This window comes from Fusarium solani (genome assembly GCF_023522795.1).
Source record: "Fusarium solani strain SB1 chromosome Unknown bctg00000004, whole genome shotgun sequence".
In the NCBI taxonomy this organism is placed as follows: Eukaryota; Fungi; Ascomycota; class Sordariomycetes; order Hypocreales; family Nectriaceae; genus Fusarium; species Fusarium solani.
Window position 1 is genome coordinate 3913825 of NW_027072152.1, and position 14109 is coordinate 3927933.

The 14109-nt window shown below is 50.3% G+C and overlaps 4 protein-coding genes across 4 annotated transcripts; 3 read left to right on the top strand and 1 right to left on the bottom strand.

Annotated features, from left to right (window-relative positions):
• Positions 1-435: 435 nt before the first annotated feature.
• On the bottom strand, positions 436-1899 carry MRS44_008357 (uncharacterized protein; the record flags this gene model as incomplete). Its single annotated transcript, XM_065620883.1, has 1 exon — positions 436-1899. The coding sequence occupies one exon, from the start codon at positions 1897-1899 to the stop codon at positions 436-438; it is 1464 nt and encodes a 487-aa protein (XP_065476955.1).
• Positions 1900-6718: 4819 nt separating this feature from the next.
• MRS44_008358 (uncharacterized protein) lies at positions 6719-7299 on the top strand (the record flags this gene model as incomplete). Its single annotated transcript, XM_046281024.1, has 2 exons — positions 6719-6760; positions 6808-7299. 2 exons carry the CDS (start codon positions 6719-6721, stop codon positions 7297-7299), a joined length of 534 nt encoding a protein of 177 aa, XP_046133614.1.
• Positions 7300-8349: 1050 nt separating this feature from the next.
• On the top strand, positions 8350-10451 carry MRS44_008359 (uncharacterized protein; the record flags this gene model as incomplete). Its single annotated transcript, XM_065620884.1, has 2 exons — positions 8350-9457; positions 9520-10451. The coding sequence occupies 2 exons, from the start codon at positions 8350-8352 to the stop codon at positions 10449-10451; spliced, it is 2040 nt and encodes a 679-aa protein (XP_065476956.1).
• Positions 10452-11767: 1316 nt separating this feature from the next.
• On the top strand, positions 11768-12858 carry MRS44_008360 (uncharacterized protein; the record flags this gene model as incomplete). The annotated part of the gene is made up of 2 exons (XM_046275851.2): positions 11768-12532; positions 12583-12858. 2 exons carry the CDS (start codon positions 11768-11770, stop codon positions 12856-12858), a joined length of 1041 nt encoding a protein of 346 aa, XP_046133613.1.
• Between the last annotated feature and the right edge of the window lie 1251 nt (positions 12859-14109).

Here is a 14109-nt window from a genome sequence, read left to right on the forward strand (position 1 = left end):
AAGAGAAGAAGAGTATATGAGGTGTGGTGTCAGGATAAAGAAGCGACGCGTGAAAGCGGCTTCAGCAAGACCATGTTACTCGATGATAGACGCTGCTACGATATAGGTGATTAATACATACACAGGCCACAGATTTGCATATCCATTCATCATTAAGCATGTACTGAACAATTAGACCCTGTAGTGTAGTGCCAGTAGGTGGTGTCGCGGTGGCTATGGGAACTTGGTGGTTACGGGTTGAATGTTCCGCCTTGCGACACATAGGATGACAATAAAAATAACGTATTGATATGCGAGGGGATCTATATGCAAAATACAAAGGAGACGGAGATAATCTAGATATAATGTAAGCGTAGGCAACATCAGGCTTTAGCTCTGGCTGCTGCCAAAGGTCTTCAAGTGCCGGCAGCAGGATGACTCTCGGCTGGGATTGACTTAGAAACTGGCGTTGTTTCCACAGTCAAAGGAGCCTCGGACTCCTGAACCACTCTTGAAACTATCTAGGAGTTCTGAAATGGCCGACCACAGCCCGACGCTATTCATAAAGAGGGTGAGCCCGATGAGACCAACGTTCAGGGCGAAGAAGGCCATCTGCTTCCAGTCCACGAAGTATGAACCCTTATTCATGTGGAACCAGAAGCAGGCGCTGATACCCCAGGCAGTCCAAGCATAAGTTGTGCAAGAACTGATGGAGAGGATAGAATCGAAAATGGGGATTGCGTTGGAAAGGATGAAGCACAGGGTCCAGAAGACAGCGGCGGACGAGACCCAGACGACCCAAGATCTAAGTGTGGAGGAAGTAATCTCGTTCGTGGCCTTCAACTTGCGCATAACAGAAATGTAAATGTACTTGATACCGATATGACCGTTGGCGAGGCCTGTAGTCAAGACTGCTGGGATGATCACGCCATATGCTGCCTTGGCGTAGATCATGGGAGCTGAGCCAAGTGCAGGCGACGTGGTGAACTCGCCCGCTAGACAATAGATGGCGATTGCGACAGTAGAGTAAACGGCAATCGACACGACAAATAGCCATGAAAGGCCAAAGGAAAAGTCACGGGCTGGGTCTCTCATCTCGGCCATGTAGGAGCAATAGGCAACGTTGCCGGCGTAGGCGAAAAAGACTCGGAGGCAGGCGTTGAAGACTTGCTTGAAATCAGGTGAAGCCACAACCACAATATCGGCTTTCCAATCTTCGGGGGCTTTGGTGGGTTTCTTGACGCCCAGACTGATGATGACGATGAGGGACGCGATGATGATACTGAGGAAGCAAGGGACACCGCTCTGAGAGACGAATTTGACGGTGCGAGGGAGACAGAAGAGCCAGATGATTAGGGCACCGATTCCGATGAATCCAACGGTACACATGGCATGTTCACTGATGGTGTTGAGGATAACGGAGAGGGTGATGGCTGACGAGGCGCAGGTCATGAGGAGCTGGATCAAGATTCCGACTGCTGCCACGATTTCCCAGCGGCGACCTCCCATAACGGCAACCATATCAACCATATTGACGACATGAGGGTGTCGACAGTAGAACTTGTGGAGGAGGATGCCCGAGTACCAAGTAAGGACACCAATCGAGACGATGGCGATGAGTCCAGGGACAATACCAAGTGTCTTCAGACATGCCGGCAGGGAGAGGACTCCAAGACCCAGCTGGTTCGTGACCAGAGCAAAGAGTGTATCCCAACGTCCCATGTTTCGGAAGCCCTCACCTCCCTCTCCGCCAAAGATGTTGTTGGCAACCTCCTCGTGAGGGGCGGCCTTGAAGTCAACTTCGTCATTCCCAGACAACTGGCCCTTTTCGACATTGCTACTCTGATTTTTGGTGTCGATGTGGTCGTTATCCGCGGAGGGGACGATAGCGTTGTTGGTTTCGTTCGGGGTGGAAGGCATCGTGGCGGTCATGCTGTTGGTGTTCAGGGGGGGCTGACAAGATATTGTTGGAGGTTTTTTTTTTTTGAGAGAGATTGATGGTGTTTTCCCTTAGCAACTGCGTGCTCGGAAAGAAAATATGTGACACATCAAGCCGAAGAATAGAGTTCAGTTTGTGTGGACAAGTGAAGTAGGGCTTTGCTAGGAACTCGAGGCGTTTGAGACCATGATAAAGAACTAAACCAAACTAGCGGCGTCCCCCGAGCACTTTTATACTGCTATAAATTCTACCAGAAATCCCATGAGTTATTCGAACTACATGGTCTGGCGTTGTCTGACATTGCCACGCCCTTGGCGATGGGCATTTGCTCCTGGGGGCCGGCGAAACCTTCCTCATAGGAAGCCATGATATCGTGGAGTATGGAAAACCTCCCCACAGTCATGCCCGCAGTGGGGACATTCTCTGCGGAGGCCATGTTTTGCTTGTGGGGTATTTGATCTTGAGAGTATCGAGTTTTCGGATTTCTGATGCTGGGAACACGGGGGAAGTTTTAATCGATGAGGTTGCTATTGAAGAGACATGAGGCTCAACAAGCAGTGACGAGATACGTACAGCCCATGTCGATCCAGGTTGAGTGTCGGCCGTTGTTGATTGCACCCTTGACGTAACAAACGCTCGAGCCAGACAAAGGCCTCAGTGTCAACAAACATCTAAAGGAAAGCCAGCGCGCCTCTCGAGGGGGAAGCAGGTTGTAGGGGCAAGCAATCAGGTTATTATCAGGGAGCAAGATGATGTGGCCTTTGGGTGAAAGCATGAAGGAAAACCGCGCATTGCATCAGCTAGGTCAGGGTCTTGTATTCCCTGACGCCCAAACAAGCAGCTCCTTTGAGACGGGCGGCTTTCGATCGACGGCCCGTATCCTTAGTCCCCTTTTGATAGCTTGAGCCTCGCACATCCTTGACCAACTCAATCTGCGAGGCTTTCTGTGTGGCGTACCTGCATGCACTCAAAACCAACGACCGTTGAAAGAAACGCAAAAAGCATGTCTGACAAAAACTGATGTATTTCTTTTTCTCCCATGACCCTGGGTCGTTCGCATTTCCCCATGGGCAAGTCTGTTACCCCAGGGGAAAAAACCCATGGCCTCCGCTTCTCTCCAGACCTTGGCTTAGCCAAGACGGAGCCATTTTACGTAAAAGTGAAGCAGTGATTTTGGCTCTGGCCGTCAAGAGTTTCCATATCCAAACGATGGGGCGGGATGTAACCGGGGATGCCGAGGAGCATGGGTTCGCAGGGTCTCCACCCAACGGAAGAGTTCCGGGCCAGAGAGTTGGGAGGGCATCACAAGCACGTTTCACTGTTGGTAAGAGAAACATTTCTGCCCTATGGAATTGTGTTTTCGGGCTGATAAGCTGGGGGTTGACATGGGTGAGGGCACATAACCGGGACTAGGGCTCAAGGACTTGGGTGTACATGGGCTGAAGTTGAAGGGAACCTTGTTGCTATGACATTCTTGACTTGTGTGGTTGGCCACATGGTAGTAATGTGTAGAAAAACCTTCTCGATGGTGTGAACCATTGAGTTGGTGTTGAAAGCAACTGAGGTAGGCAAACAAGGCTATGCTACAAAGAATGGCTGTGGTCTTCTCGAATTCAACGCATCAAGGCAATATATAGAAACCCCTTATTGATGGTCTAGATGAGAGAAAACACGAAGTGGCTGAAGCGACCGAGGTAGGGAGACATCTCTCACTGCTGGCTGGGTATAAACAAGCTTTGACGGCTGACTTGTTATAAGATATGTCCCGTGGTCAGTTATATCTAACCAGTTACGGTTTTCTGCAGCATTGATCTTGATGCAAACATCGTGTCAAATAAGTGCCCTTTTTGCTGCAACATGCTACCCGTCTTAATGTATTGTTCTCACAGATTGACCAACCTTGGTACTCGGTTGCCGTCCTCATATAACTGACGCATGGTAAGTCGTATCCACACAGGAATTCCTTCGATCGAGGCTGATGCAGGAGTACTGTTTCAATCTTTGCCAGAGATGAAGCTGTTTGACCAGCTGCATCCACCCATGGTATTGACATGAGATGGATTTACATCCCTCTGCTTGGTCCCTTGGCAAGCCGACATTGCGTTCGTGCTTTTCGGCCCTCACGCTGCCGATGGAGCCTCTGCCGAGCCCCGCTGGGTTGGATCAGATTATCGCTTAACCACGAGCGTCGGGGGTGAGGCTGTCGTACATTTAGCAGCTGATCGAGAGTCTCTCCACCCGTGGCAGCTGGACTGCTGATAAAGGCTTTCACGAACTAACTACAGGATCTAAATATCAGCTTGCAACACGCCAGGGGGATCTAAAACCTGTATTTGAACTTCTCTACCACGGTTGGCGTGACGTAAGCTCGTCGCGGCGGTTTGTGGTATGGAACTTGATGCCAAGAGTGCACGGGACATGGTTCCTTATTGATATGCCGAATACTCTGTTTTTATAAGAAGGGAAATATTCAGATCAACAAGAGTAGCCCGAACTACAACCTCATGACTTGTGCTGCTCATCTACCTTGAAAGGCATGATCGCGTGTCGATCGAGTAACAGCCTCGGCACCAGGTCTTGTTAGAGTCAGTGCCACATTCGAGGTGCGACCAAGACAAACAGAATGCGGCGCTTAATCGCGTTTAAATGATTCTTTGAGAGTCAAACATTCCCCGGCCTTCGGAGGTGTCGGAGTCCGGAATTCTAGCAGGGTTAAGATCGCGGTGTTATTTTTAGAGAAAGAGAGTGGGCTGCGCCATCTACGGTTCGATGTCATCTGGTGGAGTTGCCAATTTCAGGGGTTTTGGTGCACGAACCATTTGGCTTATCGTCCAACTGTCGATTTGATACAAAATATTTGGCGATTGGGAATGGTATGCCTTCGAACGGTGATTCCAAATGGCTTCTAGATGGCTTGATTATCTGCAAAACATGGTGGCTGTGTACATGGAGCGTCTGTACTGCCTGGTCTGTGAATGTTGCCCTGGAATCCTTAATTGAATCACTCCTCTCAAGTCCCTTCACCCCACGCATCTTCAACAACCGAATTCACAACCGAAATTCAATATGATAGACAAAGTTAATCATCGTCTCTCTCATTTCTCAATCGGGATGGCGTGCACATCACATCAACCAAAACCCCTGCACGGGACCCCATCCGCAAGGTTAGCCAGGGCCCGCACAGCCACTCATTCGTCCGTTCACAGCCCGTCATCCTGATCCAACAATAGATTCAACGCCGCTGATTAATTTTCCGCGCCTTGCATCTTTTAATAGGACCCCAGGCATTCCACCTTCTTCAGCCCATCATTGGGTATGTCAACCAAGGCTCGGTCCGCTTCTTGGGTATGGATCAAGCTAGCCTGGGACCCCCTCGGCTCACTTCATCTTTGGGCGCTGATATCTTATACATGATATCTTTTTGTTTTCTTCCCCCTGTCCACTCTTACCCCATCAGGAAGTGTGAACCTGAATGTAGGGCTGAACTGATCGAGTCAGCATGCCAGGGCCGCAGCTGCTCACCCACAGGAGGCCGCCCATCGGCTCGTATTCATCCCGTCTGGACATTGAATGACGATCGAGCTCAGATGCCAAACCGCGCGTCTATTTTACGCGCGGTGCAGCGCCCCAGAGTATTAGATGTGGTCCTGGCGGAGGCTGTGGTGGTGGTTGTCTAAGCTCAGTGACGCGCGCTTCAACCGCTTACCATTCCGGCAGGCCCAATCAGTAGCTTTGTTTCTATTGATTCTAGCGAGCACATGGCATTGAATTCGGTCCACATTTCTTCGGCTCAGATCCCTTGGTTCCCCCTGTCGACGAAATCGTGGGTGGCTATCCCCTTCTCGGCATGGCATTTCCGGAGACCACCTCTTGCCATGAACCGTTTCCCCAGTTTTGACCCGTATGCCTTGGGAGATCAGGGATCATGGACCACTTTAGATTTGTTGTGTTTATTTCTGGAATCCTGTGGTTAGCATGGCTTGGCTGAACCTACACGCGACCCCCTTTTCAACCTCGGCAGTTTCCCAATGTCCGACTCTCTCTTATTCTTTGGAATTCATCGAGGCTTCACTGGCTCAGCCTTGTTGTATCTCTGCTTCAAGTTGAAACGTTACCAGAGCCTTGATGACGCCGTGTAAGTCTGTGTATCGCGTCTAGCTCACATCATACGCGCTTCTCAGCTCCATGCAGTCAGGCCGGGAGCAGCCTTCGCGCTTAACACCCACTACCCGAAGCTCCGTGCCTGACACCCCTCCACTATCCGGGCTGAGCAATCTAAGCTGCCCTGATATCCCCTTGTCGACATCGTGGCTGTTCAAGGTCTTGGTCCCTAACCCCGATTACAACATCCGTCACCAGGCCAATCACAGCTTCAGGACCCTCCCCGTAAAAGTATTTCCACTCTTCCCATCCCACCAACACGAACTTCAGCTCTTGATCTTGCTCGTGAAAGAGGTCTGAGCTCCCGCAAGCTGCCGGGGTTCGGGCGTGGCTGTCAACGCCTTGACGTCGTGCATCTTGATGTCTTTTGGACTTTAGGAGGTGACAGGCTCTATTGATGTCTCAGTCCTTTCTTTTCTGGGGTGCATAATATTGAGCTGCATCATACGTTGCACACACCATATTCTTGACCCGACATGATTGTGGACAGTGATGGCTAGTATACATAACGGATACGAAGCTTCCCACCGACTGAGACTCTTGACACTCGATTCATATTGGGACGAGCAGACAAGGACATTGCACGCTATTCACAACGCCACATACTACCATATCCTCCAAATATTTCTCGTATTCACCATGTCATCCCATCGTTCTAGCAAGAAATCACGACGGCAGAGAGTAAGTCGTCCCCTCTTGTGTCGTATCAATCTCGACTAACCCTTTAGCCCCCTGTGCGAGAGCTCATCCGTTCTCTCACAGCTCACCAGGTCAATACCCTTACCGAACTCCGCCGTATCGAGCGAATAGCCGCCTCGTGCGAAGACGAAGACGATGCCCGCGCTTTCCAGGAGCCCATGACGCTAGCATGGGCCAACTATGTCACGAGCAACCAGTTTCTCATCGAACTTCACGGATTGACGCCAAATTATCCATTCTGCGGTGACATTGTGCAAGACGCCCACCTACGTGTGCTGAGTGATCCCGAGAGCAACCGCAGCTGGAACACGGCGTGGCTCTGCCTCGTCAAGATAAGGGATGACGGACTAATCCCCCTATATGCCCTCCTGGAGGCGGGAAAACAAGAGATGTGGGGAGAAACGCTACCAACGCAAGAAGATGTCGAGCAGTTAGCTTCATGCTTCGAGTTGGAATGGAGAACGGCTGTTGATACCATGCTGAGGCACTGGGCGACTCCCCCTACATGGTACGGTCAGTGACCGAAGCAAGGAGGGTTGTTTTGTTGTACCATCTATTTCTTCTCGGGATTATTTAGGGTTTCATTTGGATTTTAAAAGCGGGTTATTGGAAAAGACGAGGAACACGTATGAAAAGCGGAGTGGGTGTTTGGATTTTGTATAGACGCGATGACGATAGAGTGCTGAGATTTAGCGATTGCTTAATGCGAATTCTTTTTACTGCTGAGTTTATAATATCATGTTTAAAAGTGCGTCTTTTGGTATCATGCCAGCAGGCTCTCTTTGTATGACAAGAAGTGCTTTTGCCCGGTAGTGACGGAGGATAATCATGCCTGTTGCTGCATCTCTATGCTTCAAGTCTCGGCTTTTCGATTATTCTCTTGGCTCCATTAAACCCTCTCTGGTACTGATAACAACTGTGCTGTCCTCCACAAGTAGGCCTCAAAGCACTCTCTGTATATGCCCTCTGCGCTTTCCATTGCCACTGTTTCTGCTGTCTATTGTCGCCGTGTCTTGAGTACCTGCATCCCTGCGGCGTCCTCCTCAGTGTGGCTAACAGACAGACCGTCTGGCAGACCGTCTGAGTCCGTCTGACAGACCGCAGACCGACAGACCGGCCAATTCTCGTCAGACCGTCAGACCGGACAGGCCGGTCTGACTGGGTGGTCTGAGTCGGCCTGGGTTGGCCGAAATGGGCTAGTGTGTTTCAGTGCCGCCACTGGCCCCCTATGCCCCTAGGAATCAGGGGTAGGTTTTTGTTTACTCACCTGGCGCGTCGGCACTTGCGAACAAACTATTGCAAACATTCTCGCTCATGTTCTGTATGTGCGCATCCATATCCATACCCGCATCATGATATCTTCTAGCAGGAATTCGAGCCCCGTGCCGTCTATACCACAGTCTCTTACGTCTTATTTGCCTTCAACCTCGACCGATACCACCCCGGGGACCACGGCAGGCGATGCTTCCCAGTGTGAATTCAACATCGATTGGGAGAATATATGGCACTGTGGAAAAAGACTTGTGGGCGTCAAAAAGAGACCTCGTCATAGACGGGTCGTCGGCACAAAGATGAAGGAGTCATGGATATATCAACATGGTGCAAATTTAGAGCACAAGGGGGTACGTTACTGGCTTTGCAGACTCTGCCATGAAAAGAGGAGCTATTCGACGGCTCTGTACGCCTCATCGGGGACAGCCCACGCCGCGAGGCACCTACTCCGTCAGCACCAGATCACAGAATTTGGTGGCATCAATCCCAGCTTGACAACTCCGTTTACCTTGGCAGCCACGTCAACGCCCTCTTCTGTGCGTCCTTTGTCGCGACAGGCTAGCCTAGGCTTTCAGCTGGCCTCCCACTTCGATGAAAGGTCATGGAAATCTCGCTTCGTGGATTGGGTCATCCTCGAAGATATCACCTTCCGGCAAGCATCAAGCGAGCGGCTTCGGTGGCTGATAGCAAACGGTGGGGAGCTTGCGAGTCGGCTGCTTCCTGAGCATCACACAACGGTCTGCTCGTGGATCCGTCAAACCTTTGAATCCAGACAACAGATCATCTTCAATCTTGTTCAGGGCGCAAAGAGCTCCACTCACCTAAGCTTTGATCTCTGGACTGCTTCAAACGGGTTCCACTATATCGGCATTGTCGGTCACTTTGTTGACAGCGAGGGCGAAAAGCGGGATGTCCTTCTTGGACTGCCACGCCTCGTTGGTCCACACTCTGGAGAGAATATGGCTCCGTATGTCAAGGAGGTAATCGATCGCTATGAAATGGGATCAAAGCTTGGATACTTCATGCTTGATAACGCCGAAAGCAACGATACTTGCCTAGAGGCTCTGGCTAGATGGTTCCCGATGGACGTCGGCCGCCGTCGCTTACGCTGCATAGGCCACATTATCAATCTGGTTGTCCGGGCTGTTATCTTCGGCTCAAACGTCGCTAAATTCGAGGCGGAGCTTCGTGGGGCTACGGATGAATTCAGTTTCGATATTTGGGCTAAGAAGGGGGCCATTGGTCGGCTCCACAACCTTGCTACCTATATCCGTCGGACGGACCAGCGACGACAGGCGCTGCGGCGTTTACAGACCGAGCTCGCAGGGGACGATGTGATATTTACATTGGAGGTCGTCGTTGATGGCAAGACACGCTGGAATTCCATTTACATTATGATCAGACGCGGTAAATTTCCGTCATCCGCCTCTACTGGACGTTTGTGCTGACGTAGGACCGGCTTATCCTAGCACTCGAACTGCGCAGCGCCATCGAGCTCTATCAATCTCGCTGGCAAAAGCCCAAAAGTGATCCTGTTCACCGTGACTTGACGAAAGATTTCCTGAACGCCACGGACTGGGCTGAACTGGAGCGTTTCCACGACTTCCTGAAGCCGTTTTACATCCTTACGAAGACTATGGAGGGCAACGCCAGTAAACCGGGCGCAGAGGGCGGGCATGGTGCCATATGGGAAACTCTCAAGACCATGGACTATTTGTTCGTCAAATTCAAGCAGGCCGCGGAGGAAACTCGGTTCGAGGAAGCCTCCCACTTTAAGTCAGGAATTGACTGCGGATGGGCGAAGCTTGAAGACTATTACGTCAAAACGGACCATACACCCGTCTACCGAGCAGCGCTAGCGCTTCACCCATCTTATGGGTTTGACTACTTTGAGCGGCACTGGAAAAACGCGATGAATAGACCGCAGTGGTATAGCGACATGGAGTCCGCTGTGGGTGGCCTATTTGATGAATACGTTCGACAGGATGAAGTTGAAACTCAAGCCCAAGCGGGTCTTTGGGAAGACGAACCCGATGAGATCGAAGCTGATGTTAACGACTACAGTTCATTTGGGAAGAGGTCAATCCGCTCATTGCATACACAACGAAAGAAGGCCAAGGCAGTTAGCGAGCTTGACTTGTTCCAGGCACGGCCAATCTACCCCCAAGATCTAGACGTTGCAAACCCTCTTGAATGGTGGAGCCGACATCAATTAGAATATCCAGTCTTGTATCGAATGGCGCTAGATCTGTTCTCAATTCCTGGCATGAGTGCTGAATGCGAGAGAGTGTTTAGCCAGACAAAGAAGATGATCACGGATGAGCGCAATAGGCTAGCACCTGATATAGTCGAGGCAGATCAACTCCAAAAGCACTGGTTGATGAGAGGGCTAGTAGTGTAGGAGTTAATGCTTGGGTACGAAGAGCAAAAGGGTTTCATTTTGTAGTCATTTGACAAGCCCCCCTTTTTTTAAGCAGTACGTGATCAGACTGCCAGACCTAGACCGACCGGGCCACTGAAGCCAGGCAGACCTAGACCGACAGACCGGGGGCCCCGACAAACCCAGACCGACAGACCGGAGGGGTCGGTCTGGGTCGGTCGGTCTGTTAGCCACACTGGTCCTCCTTGTGACATACGCTCGGCAGATATGGCAAAGGATTCCTGAATCATTTAGAGGTTCAGATATCTACAGTGCCAGACTGAGTGTTTGGAATTAACTGGCGGCTTTTCTAGCTGGAAGGTAGATTATATGCGTAGATGATAAATCAAAGGCCTCTGTAATTACAAGTCGCATGAGGGTGGATGATTAATTCACACACCCGAAAGGAAGCTGAATGGATGAATACTAACGTTATGCTTAATAATAGAAAGACATATAAGTGTCTCAACAAATACTAGCCTACCTAGTGCCGTTTTTGTCTTGCTGGCGGTGATAAGATTTGCAGCATAGATTTTATATTGTCTTTCTTTCGTCGTAGAGTCCTCGGAGCTGTTTCCAGTTTGGGCATTGAGATAGACCGCTGGAAGACGGTTGTGCTTCTAGAAGTTTCATGTACCTAGTTCCACAAAGAATTTTTGCTGAGAAACGGCGATACTCGGCCCTATTCAGCTCTGGCAATTGTAAACTTGAACAGCGGGACAGGGGATCGTCGCTACGAGCCGAGGCAAACTGTGCCGGCTGCTCCGACACACCCACTTTTTGTTTGTTGGGGTTGACACTATCCTTTCGGTGTAGCTGCCACTATAACTGGACCTGCATTTAGCGGGTTGATGCCCTGTATCTCTTGGCTGGGCGATTACCCCTGTCGCATACCTGTTTGCTCAATCTGACATGCTTTGTGCTTACAACCTCAAAACTCCATTATATATCTTATTCGATTTCTCGAATACTGCAAAATGTTGCTAGACATGCGCGATGAGTTGTCCAAATCGCATCATTACCCAACATGGCAACATCAAAGTCAATGAGGTCATTTCTGCTCGTACCGCATTGGGAAGTATCACCGCCGTGTGGGTCGTCAAAGTCAAGCAATGCACTGACTTTGCAACCGGCCTTACAAATCAGCTCCAGCGAACCTCGGCATCTGGCGCCACCAACATAACTCTTTGGTTGCTTTAAAAGGCCTGCAGCTCTCCGTTGTTTGTTGCTTTGTTTTATCATAGATACCCCAATTCAACTCTGAAAAGCAGCAGTCACCATCGCAATCACCAGCCAAAATGACCCAGAACAAGACCCTTATCTTCAAGAAGATCCCAACCGGGCTTCCCGTGGCTGGGGAGCACCTCGTCATCGAGGATCATCCTATCGATCTTGATGAGGCTGCCCCCGAGGGTGGCCTAGTTGTCGAGATTCTCTACGCCTCTTTCGACCCTTATCTGCGAGGCAAGATGCGAGACGCCAGCATCAAGTCTTATTCTCCTGCTTTTGAGATTGACAAGCCCATCACAAATGACACCGTCTCAAAGGTCCTCAAGAGCAATACCCCGGATTTCGCAGAGGGTGACCTCATCGTGGCTTATCTGCCCATTGCCCAGTATGCGCGCGTGCCCAAGGACGACCTGGCAAGAGCCAAAAAGATCAACAACCCGCACAACCTGGACCTCGGCCTGTTCCTGGGAGCTCTTGGAATGCCAGGCCTCACCGCTTGGTCTGGTCTCCACAAGATTGGCCAGCCGCAAAAGGGTGAGACGATCTTCATCAGCTCCGCCGCCGGCGCTGTTGGTCAGATTGTTGGCCAGGTGGCCAAGCGGGAGGGCTTGACCGTCATCGGCTCTGTTGGTTCAGATGAGAAGCTCGACTTCATCATTAAGGAGCTTGGATTTGACGCCGGCTTCAACTACAAGAAGGAGAGTCCCAAGGAGGCTCTTCCCAGACTTGCACCCAACGGCATCGACATTTACTTCGAGAACGTCGGTGGAGAGCATCTCGAGGCAGCCCTCAACAGCATGAATGTCCTTGGAAGAATTCCCATCTGTGGCATGGTAAGCGGCTTCCTTCCAAATAAATGTTGCATATGCTAACATGCTTGTAGATCTCATCATACAACACCCCTGCCAGCGAACAGACCGGAATCAAGGGTCTCATGCAACTCATCAGCAAGCAAATCACCATGCAGGGTTTCCTTGTCTTCAACCCCAAGTTTGGCCCGGCTTATGCCAAGGAGCACCAGGAGAACCTTCAGAAGTGGCTGGCGGACGGGAGCGTCAAGGCCAAGCTCTCCATCACCGAGGGAATTGACAGCGCCGCGGATGGACTTATTGGAATGCTCGAGGGCAAGAACTTTGGCAAGGCTGTTCTGAAGATTTAATATATGGCTGCATTTATAGTAATGATGAAAATGAATTGATATGTAATTGAGACAGTTTCTGCAGCCACGACGTCCTAACAGCTCGAGTTATCCTAGATCAATGCTTCCAGTTGAGTATGTACTAATGATGTTGAGTTGCTTCCTTAGAAACTTTCCTCAGAGGGGTATGTGAAAGAAATGAACAACCTAGACTGGGTTTTATACGTCCCGTTCTAATATTAGCCTGGAACACCTTGCTGTGCCCCTGATCTGGACTATCCCATAAGTGCTCCTCGGCCTCTAAGCCGGTCACGACGATGGGCCCAGACCAATCAAGACACACGTTAGTGACGATACTTTCATCACTTAGTATTCTGCCTTAAGAAAAATTTTGCAATGCGATGGCCTTGTATCGGAGCCTACCACTCAAGGCAGAGCGCTGGGTGAGGTATGGCTTGGAGGCTTAGGAGATCTTAAAGTGTTGTCTAAGCTGCATTCTTTGCCATTGTGTGTGACACTCTTGATTATGGGAGGGAGGGCCAAGCAGGATCATCAACATTGAGGGTTATCTCACCCCGCGTCTTCAAGAGTCAGAGGGATTAGGTGACATGGTTCCAAAGCCTACGGCTACGGCCTGCATCCTTTGTGCGGTTCGAGATGAATCAAAGGCCTACAATTTAGAATGAGAACAACACAAGTGAGAATCGAAAGCAATCAGAGTAAGCAACGATGCAATAAAACAAATAGACGCGAGTTCACGATTGGCCAGCAACTAAGCTGAGGAGGCAAGACTGGGTCACTCTAGAGTTTTATTCAAGGGCATAGCTTGTCCTAAGATGATCCCTCTCTTGTTACCGCAGTGAGAAAACTGCCAAGACGCATCTCGCCTTGATTACTGGCCTCGGTGGAGAAAGATCGTCAACTCACAAGTTTAAGCTTAAACTTGGCCAACGTCATTCAATGGAGCTTATCCATGTCGCCAAGCACAAAGGTTCTATCGGAGAACCCAGATCCCCGATTTTAACGTGCCTCGGACTTCCAAGACGGGCATACCGGTCGTCGTGATTCCGATGTTGCGCCGTATTGTGTGTCTCGGCGTTGGTTGTACTATCCACATGAACCACCATGATACTTGAACCCCTAGTCATTGCAGGTGTCTTGTCGAATCATACAATTGATTCGTTCTACTGCCTGTTTAGTGGAGAACCAATTCTACGCAATTGCCGCTTTTTCATCACAAAGGATTAAGGCCAAGATGATTGCCAAGCTTGT